Source organism: Salmo trutta, chromosome 1, assembly GCF_901001165.1.
Source record: "Salmo trutta chromosome 1, fSalTru1.1, whole genome shotgun sequence".
NCBI classification, from domain to species: Eukaryota; Metazoa; Chordata; class Actinopteri; order Salmoniformes; family Salmonidae; genus Salmo; species Salmo trutta.
In genome coordinates, this window is record NC_042957.1 from 42,531,505 (window position 1) to 42,541,282 (window position 9,778).

The 9,778-nt window shown below is 42.9% G+C and overlaps 1 protein-coding gene across 4 annotated transcripts; it reads left to right on the top strand.

The window, feature by feature from the left end:
• The first annotated feature begins 861 nt into the window (after positions 1 to 861).
• On the top strand, positions 862 to 9,036 carry LOC115196369 (interleukin-2 receptor subunit beta). 4 transcript variants are annotated; one of them, XM_029757137.1, is made up of 11 exons: positions 862 to 1,053; positions 2,115 to 2,228; positions 2,533 to 2,614; positions 2,859 to 2,979; positions 3,096 to 3,168; positions 3,450 to 3,543; positions 3,856 to 3,989; positions 6,193 to 6,349; positions 6,613 to 6,715; positions 6,972 to 7,044; positions 8,036 to 9,036. In XM_029757137.1, the coding sequence occupies exons 2-11, from the start codon at positions 2,133 to 2,135 to the stop codon at positions 8,732 to 8,734; spliced, it is 1,632 nt and encodes a 543-aa protein (XP_029612997.1). In that variant the 5' UTR covers positions 862 to 1,053; positions 2,115 to 2,132; the 3' UTR covers positions 8,735 to 9,036. The 4 variants fall into 4 exon arrangements, with proteins under 4 accessions (XP_029612997.1, XP_029613006.1, XP_029613015.1 ...); XM_029757146.1 differs by lacking the exon at positions 2,115 to 2,228 and having other exon boundaries at positions 2,529 to 2,614; XM_029757155.1 differs by lacking the exon at positions 2,115 to 2,228.
• The last annotated feature ends 742 nt before the right edge of the window (positions 9,037 to 9,778 follow it).

Below are 9,778 nucleotides of genomic sequence, written 5' to 3' on the forward strand. Positions count from 1 at the left end.
CACAAGGATCTTTTCACTCCATTATCCATTTACTACTTGATTGAAACATTTTTATGACCTAACTTGCTTTCATGCAGTATATTGGAAAAACATTATTTATTTTAACACGTCTAAATGTAGTGTATTCACCTTATGCCTTGATCACACCGACAGTGTCATTGCGCAAAATGGTACACAGCATCATCTGGTTATGTGTGCAACAAAAGTTCAACATTCACCTTCTGCTACCATTTCTGTTTTGCCGTCTACGCATACAGTTTGAGGCATACATTTGATAAATGGAATCCAACAGTATGCACACAGAATGCGCAGAACGCGCTGCAACATAATGTCAGTGTAAACGTGCGTCTCTGTTCTAGCCTACTTTACTGGTGTTCGACTGGAACAGGATGCGGTGTATTCACTATTTATACCTTAACACATAAAGGGGCTCAGGGGCCTAATGGCTTTGCTTGTAGAGTATGTGTTGTAGATAAGTGTTTCTCAATCCTGGTACTAGGAAGGGCTACAACATCCTTGTTTTGGACCAAGCACTATTGCACTTAATTTAACTAATCAACTCATCATCACGCCTTTAATTTGAATCAGGTGTGTGACTGCTAGGGCAAAAACAAAAATGGGCAACCCTTTGGGTCCCCAGTGATAAACACTGTTGTAGAGAATGGTAATTATACTTTTTTTAATCATCAGTGTTTTGTGTGGCTTCCTGCAAGACACAGGCAAATGTCAGCCTTAGCGAGAGGTTGTGGTTACGTGTGTCACCATGATATGTCATTGGGCACTTCAATCGAGAGGGAGGGAGAGAGAGAGAAAGAGAGCGATAGCGTTAAGGAGCAGGAGAGAATGATAGAGACAGAAAGTCAGATTGAGAGAGCGCTAGAGGCAGAGAGAGAGAGACAGTCACAAAGGGAGAGACAGACAGAAAGAGACCTACCTGAGGCTAAGGAGACAGAGAGGAGAAAGCATCTACACAAGTCAAATAGTCAAAACAGAACAAAGAAAGTAGGAGAACAGAATGAGGACTGTGCTGACACGTCGACACTGACTAAGAGGGTAAGTCTGAAGAGGTTGAATACCTATTTGTTTACATGTGCATTAGCACTTACTTTCTGTAAGATTCAACTTAGATTTACATTTTATATAAAAAAAAGCCAAGTTATCATTGAGTATCTATCCCTGTATTGTTCTTGTTATAATCTAGGTGTCATCCGCATCACCGAATGTAGTCATTTAAAACTAACCCTTAGGACGGCAGGTAGCCTAGCAGTTAGTGTTGAGCCACAACGAAGGTTGCTGGTTTGAATACCGGAGCCAACAAGGTGCAAAATCTGTTGACGTGCCATTGTGCAAACACTTAACCCTAATTTGCTTAGTATTACTATGCCTGACTCTGTAAAACAACACATTTCACTGCACCTATCCGGTGTATGTGACAATTCATCATACTGTATGTATGTATGTATGTATGTATGTATGTATGTATGTATGTATGTATGTATGTATGTATGTATGTATGTATGTATGTATGTATGTATGTATGTATGTATGTTTTTTACATCTAGGCCAACCTGGTGAATCTGTCCAACAAGCACTCAAGAGGATAGTGTTTAGACTGTCTAGTTTTTTAGCTGTCTATTGGTGCAAACGAACTTGAACATCTGCCTATTAAGGGGAGACAAGGGTACAAAAGGTTTTCATTGAGAGTTCAACATTTAGTCATGCAGTATTCAGCAGTCTCTGGATGAATGTGTATTCTTTATCGATATCGATTCTAGAGGAGTTTCTGCTGCTGCCTTTAAGTGTGTCACGTCCTGACCATAGAAAGCTGTTATTTTCTATGGTAGTGTAGGTCAGGGCGTGACAGGTTTTTTTTTCTAGTTTAGTTTTTCTATGTTGTCATGTTCTAGTTTTGTATTTCTATGTTGGGTTTTGTTTGGGATGATCTCCAATTAGAGGCAGCTGGTCATCGATGTCTCTAATTGGAGATCATACTTAAGTAGATGTTTTTCCCACCTGGGTTTGTGGGAGATTGGTTTTGAGTTAGTGTATGTTTCTACTCTGCGTCACAGTTTGTTGTTTTTGTTCGTTCAGTTTATTGTGTATGTATTGCATAGTTTCACAGTGAAAATAAAATGTGGAACGACACACACGCTGCACTTTGGTCCGCTCCTTCCTACGACAACCGTGACAAAGTGCCTACCAAAACTCTTCATGTACTGCAGTCAAAGGTGATGACAGTGGGTAATAATGGTATTGGGCTTGTGACTGAAAGATTTTCATGTCGTATATAATCAATTCAGGATGTCCCTTATCAGTATCGTGTCTGTTGCTGTTCTATGCAACTGTTACTCAGGATTTTTACTGTCTAAATGTTTCTGGTGTTCCAGTGCTTTGTTATAACAGACTCTTCATCTTAAGTTTTCATCATCTTTGTTTTACATTTAAACAGTGGTGGTAATGGCCAAGACTCTGTAAGTGACAGTTTCTTCATCTTCTTTTCTTCATCTATGTCATCTTTTGTTTTCCAGTTAGACAGGGGTGGTAATGATGTGGTCCATGCTTCACCTGCTGTTCCTGCTCTCTGTCCCACCAGGCTTCACTCACAACAACCAAGGTAACTAGTGACTTCATGTTACTCTCAGCCTACTCATTCAGATAAGATCTGTGAAAAACAAACAGTACTTGCACCTTGTGGAGAAACACGATTTATTGATTGAATTTATCCCCCCCCCAAAAAAAATAAAAAATAAAATGTAAGTCAGATTTGTGAAGTTGGTGAGTTTGTGGATTTTAAAATGATAAGTGTTACTATACAGTAATAATCTTTTTGGTTTGTCTTTGCTGTCTTTCCCTCCAAGGACTGTTTTGTGTGAATGACTACATCAACAACATCACCTGTGTGTGGAACAGCTCGGGAATAGATCCAGACGTGGCCTGCCAGCTCCTCGGTACAAGAGAAGACTATGAAAACAATTTTTTGTAAGGAATATTTTTTGTCTGTCTTTGTTACTACTGCAATACAGAAAATGACTGCATTGTGTTTTGAGGTATAAATGCATCCTTGTGTAATATTTTATTTATTTTGTTTTGTATAGCCATAGTAGTTGCGATCTCAAACCCTTGGAAGGTCATTCTTTAGGAGGCTGCAGTTTTGTCTTTAAGGGCCATGTAAGTTTTTCCTGATATCAGAATTATATACAGTATGTTATTCTCCATATATATGTTATTTTACATATAATTTTCATTGTTTTCAATACATATCGATTCCTATTGTATTTTTCAAAAGTGAACTAAATATATCATGTGAAATTTATTTTATAAAAACTACTTGTGAAAATGAGAATTAAAGTTAGAATCCTTAGAATTATTCTCCATGAATGTAGAACAGATGCAAAGAGTTCTTACTTTATTAAACATGCAATCTGTTTTCTGACTGTGTTTCTCTACAGTATTTCAGTTCAAACGAGAACCTCCCCAGCATTAAGGTGGAGTGTGACGGGTCTGAGGCGAGAAACCTCATAAAATACACACCTATCAAGCACAGTGAGTGTCTACTTTTTCAGTGATCTTTTTTGTCTAGTGTACCTGCGAGAGCAGCCTCTCACTAAATAGCTGTTCTTCTTCACTGGTTCATTTGAGAATTTGATTCTTGCATGGGCCATATTCAATACTGAATGTATGTACCACTATCAATGTAAACGTTGCTTTGGAAAGCATCTGCTAAATGACATTATTAAGTCTTCAGGTCTCAGACAAGGTTACTCATCACCTGATCTTGGTTCACCAAACCGCCTCCTCTATATTTCCACTTCATGGTATTAGATGACTGTGATATCTCCCTCTGTTTCCTCACAGTTAAGATGCATCCTCCTGGTATCCCGGTCATCAATGGGATTAATGCCACCTGGAGTGCTGGTAGTCCGCTGTCTAAGAAGATCTTTGCATATGAGTTCCAGGTGAAGGTGAAGAGGGAAGACCAGCTATGGGAGGTGAGTGAGACAAACCATTGTGTGGGTGGGTGTGAAAGTGTGGTATTGGCTGAACATGCAGTATTCCTGCTGAATGAGGTATAGTGAATCTGATTAGTGGGTAGTCATGCATAATGCCGGTGCCTGAGTATTTAGCTGTGATTTTTGGCTGATTCTTCACTTCCGTAGACATCAAAGCATGATCAAAATCAAATGTTATTAGTCACATGCGCCGAATACAACAGGTGTAGACCTTACAGTGAAATGCTTACTTACCAACAATGCAGTTTAAAAAAAATACGGATAAGAATAAGAGATAAAAGTAACAAGTAATTAAAGAGCAGCAGTAAAATAACAACAGCGAGACTATATACAGGGGGGCACCGATACAGAGTCAATGTGCCGGGGCACCGGTTAAATGAGGTAGTATGTACATGTAGGTAGAGTTATTAAACTGACTATGCATTGATGACAACAGAGACTAGCAGTGGTGTAAAGGGGGGGGGGGGGTGCAAATAGTCTGGGTAGCCATTTGACTAGATGTTCAGGAGTCTTATGGCTTGGGGGTGGAAGCTGTTTAGAAGCCTCTTGGACCTAGACTTGGCACTCCGGTACTGCTTGCTGTGCAGTAGCCGAGAGAACAGTCTATGACTAGGGGGGCTGGAGTCTTTGACAATTGTTAGGGCCTTCCTCTGACACCGCCTGGGATAGAGGTCCTGGATGGCAGGAAGCTAGGCCCCAGTAATGTACTGGGCTGTTCGCACGACCCTCTGTAGTGTCTTGCGGTCGGAGGCCGAGCAGTTGCCATACCAGGGAGTGATTCAACCAGTCTGGATGCTCTCGATGGTGCAGCTGTAGAACCTTTTGAGGATCTGAGGACCCATGCCAAATCTTTTCAGTCTCCTGAGGGTGAATAGGTTTTGTCATACCCTCTTCACGACTGTCTTGGTGTGCTTGGACCATATTCGTTTATTGGTGATATGGACACCAAGGAACTTGAAGCTCTCAACCTGCTCCACTGCAGCCCCGTCGATGAGAATGGGGGCATGCTCGGTCCTCTTTTTCCTGTAGTCCACAATGATCTCCTTTGTCTTGATCACGTTGAGGGAGAGGTTGTTGTCCTGGCAGCACATGGCAATGTCTCTGACCTCCTCCCTATAGGCTGTCTCGTCGTTGTCGGTGATCAGGCCTACCACTGTTGTTTCATCGGCAAATTTAATGATGGTTTTGGTCTGCCTGGCCGTGCAGTCATGAGTGAACAGGGAGTACAGGAGGGCACTGAGCACACACCCCTGAGGGGCCTCTGTGTTGAGGATCAGCATGGTGGATGTGTTTTTACCTACCCTCACCACCTGGGGGCGGCCCGTCAGGAAGTCCAGGATCCAGTTGCAGAGAGAGGTGTTTAGTCCCATGTTCCTTAGCTTATTGATGAGCTTTGAGGGCACTATGGTATTGAACACTGAGCCTTAGTCAATGAATAGCATTCTCACATAGGTGTTCCTTTTGTCCAGGTGGGAAAGGGCAGTGTGGAGTGCAATGGAGATTGCGTCATCTGTGGATCTGTTGGGGCGGTATGCAAATTAATGTGGGTATAGGTTTTCTGGGATGATGGTGTTGATGTGAGCCATGACCAGCCTTTCAAAGCACTTCATGGCTACAGACATGAGTGCTACGGTCGGTAGTCATTTAGACAGGTTACCTCAGTGTTCTTGGACACAGGCACTATGGTGGTCTACTTAAAACATGTTGGTATTACAGACTCAGACAGGGAGAGGTTGAAAATGTCAGTGAAGACACTTGCCAGTTTGTCAGCGCATGCTCGCAGTACACGTCCTGGTAATCCGTCTGGCCCTGCGGCCTTGTGAATGTTGACCTGTTTAAAGGTCTTACTCACATCGGCTGCGGAGAGCGGTGATCACACATTCTTCCGGAACAGCTGGTGCTCTCATGCATGTTTCAGTGTTATTTGCCTCGAAGCGAGCATAGAAGTAGTTTTGCTCGTCTGGTAGACTCGTGTCACTGGGCAGCTCTCGGCCGTGCTTCCCTTTGTAGTCTGTAATGGTTTGCAAGCCCTGCCACATCCGATGAGCGTCAGAGCCGGTGTAGTACGATTTGAGTTACACACACTCATCTCAAATCAGGATTTCAGCCTGAATAGTTTGAGACAGTCTTCTAGCTTTGCAGTGATTATGCTTATTTTTGTCTACCTGTCTGTCTCTGTCAGGAGGTCAACAATTTGACCAGACCAAAGCAGGAACCGTGGATGGAGCTGGGTGTGGAGGAGAGTGGGATTCATCACATCAGGGTGAGAGTCAAGCCAACCCAACCCGCCTCTAGCCACTGGAGTGAGTGGAGCCCCACTGCCTCCTGGACATCAGAGGGTGAGGTCTCACCAACCTTTGCTACGTTTGATGCCATGCCATGCCACAAACTTAAACATTACATCTACTATATGTTCGGTCATGCAGAAGACTCTATCCTATTCAGAGAAACTGACAGGTGGTGCATAGTGAAGTTCATGCGGCCCATACAGGAATAAAACTCATTTGCTTGTCTACAATATTGTGTTAACGACCCGTGTTAAATACATCCAGATGCATTTCTGAGACATATATTCCAACCGTGCTTCCATTCTGTGTTTCAGTGGAGTCCACGGACCTGACTTTGTGGCTGGTGTTGAGTGGTGTGTTTTTCACTCTCATCGTTGTCATGTTGCTAGTCTTCTACAAAACACATATTAACAATAGGTGAGTTATGCGTAAAGGTGGATTTATATGCGTATTGCTGGGTCAGATCAGGAGTGAGGACCCACAACCTTTGTCTCAGTGAGTTCATTTGGTCTTGTGCCATGTTGATGACGGGGCTTGATTTTTACCATTGATTGCATAATCCAATATGAAGCAGAATTTGCTGTCAGGACTGTTTGGGTATGTAGTGTCAAGTTAATTCTGGGACAGACCCAAGATGGTTTATTAAAATCCATGTTGTTTTGGTGCTCTACAGGAAACACCAGTATGTGCCTGACCCCGCCAAGTACTTCCAGCCACTTAACTCTGTCCATGGTGGAAACTTTCAGGTACCTGGAAAATACTCCAACTTCCTGCTAAACTTAAACTGTTGAACCAATACAATTCTGTGTATGTGGCTTTATTCACTAGCGTGAATGTTTTCTTGATATGAAAACCTAGTGGACAGCCTAATATAATATTCTTGAACCTGGTTGAGTGGAAATGCCCGCATTTATGTCCTTATTTAACTTTACTTACTACTTACTTACATTTGATGCTTACAGTTGGGTAACTGCCGTCGTCAAAATGAGACCAAGGTGCAGCGGAGGATGTGTTCATCTTGAAATACTTTAATGGACTAAATGAACACTTACAAAATAAACCAAAAACGACCAGCAACAGTTCTGTCAGGTTGTAAAACTAAACAGAAAACATTCACCCACAAACCCCAAAGGAAAAACAGGCTGCCTATGTATGACTCTCAATCAGCAACAACGATCTACAGCTGTTCCTGATTGAGAGCCATACATGGCCGAAACAAAGTAATACACCAACATAGAAAACGGAACATAGAACGCCCACCCATGTCACACCCTGGCCTAACCAAAAATAGAGAACAAAAAACCCTCTCTATGGCCAGGGCGTTACAAGTTGGGAACAGTCTCTTTAGTTGCCAGTAAAAGGAAAGTGCCCAGCCACAGTAAAAACCCAAAGAAAACATTAATCATGAGCATAGGCTCCTTGATGTGGTTTCTCTGTTGGTTTGAATTCCTTGCAGTAACAGTTAGATGCAGACATAGACACGCTCTCTCTACCACACGCACACATTAACACACCAATAAACTCACGTATGCACTCATTTTAGACTTACAAACAAGCACACAGACACACACTGATCTTGCAGTATCTTTCAAAACTTGATACTTGCCAGTGTAGATGCAGTAAAATATTTATCTTTGTCATTTTGCCTAAGTATCAGCATAACTTTAAATTTCACCAATAACTGACACTGTACATTGCTACGTATACTGATGTGTGTCTCTGGCCCTCCCCATGCAGAAATGGCTGAGCCCCTTGTTTGCTCCAAAGTGCTTCATCACCGCCCAGCTCGGCGAGGACATCTCCCCTGTGGAGGTGTCTGGAACAGAAGTCTGGGACATCACCGACTCCACCAGCTCCACCACCGCTGCCTTCCTCCTACACTCTGACCCCAACACCCAACACCGCGGCCAGTCCTCCTGCTTCTCCAACATCGGCTACTTCTACCCCAGCGGCCTCCGCATCGAGTCTTGTCCCGTCTACTTCACCTACCAGGGGGAGCACAGCTCTCTCTACGCCACCACCACATGCTCCTCCTATGAGCTCTTGGAACTTCTCGGTCAGCTGCAGAGGGAGCCCCAGAGCCCAGACTCTGGGTTCGGCATAGAGAGCGTAGATGGGAAGGACCAGGTGGAGGAGGAAGGAAAGGGTAAGAAGGAAAGGGATGTGGCTCCAGTTGACCATCATTCACCCCCTCTTGTCCTACCAGTCTCCCTGCCTGCTGGGATCCCTCCAGGCCCTCACCATCCCCTGAGTCTCCCTCAACTCCCCCTTCATAATCCTGAGTCTAACTCTGCCATGGAGCCTAGCAGCAGTTACAATGCCTGGCCAGTAGAGACTGCTCTAGGCAGATCCTCCTCAATGACAGTGGAACCCAGTTGTAGCGGCTATTTGACCATTAATGAGCTGCAGAATACCCACAGCAACAAGTCTATTTGAACAATCCATTTTTTACTCAATTTACATTTTACTTAAGCTGTTGAACTTATTCTTCGTGCAAACTATGACACAAGGCTCAGATAATGCAGGTACAAAATAATTTTTTGTAGCTTAGTAGCTTATTTGTATTTTATATACATTTTGTATATTACTTGTATTACTATTGAGGCAGCTGGTTTGCCAATGCGTTGTTACTTTATCTCAGAAAGTTAGTGCTGCTAGTTGTTTTTGTCTTTAAATGCGCTCACTGACAGCTTGTTTGTATGAAGACCTGAATAAAACCTCTGGCAGAAGAGAAGTGGGTCAGCCTTAAACGTCCTATGTTTGTGGGCTTAGGTAGTCTGCCCTACAGTACCAAGCAAAAAGGCAGTAACAGCTAATTTGGTCGAAAATGAGTTAGGCATTTTTGCTACATTAAATACATGCTTAATCATGTGGACAAGTATCCTGCCTCTAATGTATTGTGTTTTGGAGAAAATGGGGGTCATGTTAGCAGTAATTGCATAAGGTTACTGTGAAACCAAGGTAAATAAAAGCAATTTTTCTCAGTTCCACGCTATGAGCAGTTACTGCATTTTTGCTTGGTAGGGCAGTTAAAGTGGCAAAGAGTGGGCAAGTGGTCCTGCTGTATGTGTGTTTGTGTATGCATGTTGGTGTGTTTGCGTGCGTGTATCAGCGGCAGTTGGTTCTGTTTAAGATGAGGGAGGACCATTTAAAAAAATGTTATGAGCATTGTGTTATTTCTATTACAGCATGTTGGATGACTGTCATTCATATTCCATTCACCCAGTTCAATGTAACATCAATAGGTTTAGGCTACTACATGATACTCAAATTTTCCCTATACCCATCATGAGGTTGTTACAACCTAGCCTAAGAATGAAAGTTTACAACGTAGGTACACACAGGTCGAGAGAAGTTAAAGATTACAGACAGTGACACATTGATAGACAGCGACACATTCAATCCCGCCTTGCACACTCTTGTCTGCATCTAGCTGATCTAGGGTGTAGTCATTAGTACAACAGTTGCAAATGAGAGTTT

Bases quoted from the DNA above. Each gene is read 5' to 3' on its own strand.
- LOC115196369 (XM_029757137.1), top strand. From the start codon at position 2,133: ATGTGGAACGACACACACGCTGCACTTTGGTCCGCTCCTTCCTACGAC. The intron at 2,229-2,532 runs GTGATGACAGTG...TTTTCCAGTTAG, and splicing joins TTCATGTACTGCAGTCAAAG to ACAGGGGTGGTAATGATGTG. The intron at 6,350-6,612 runs GTGAGGTCTCAC...TCTGTGTTTCAG, and splicing joins TGCCTCCTGGACATCAGAGG to TGGAGTCCACGGACCTGACT.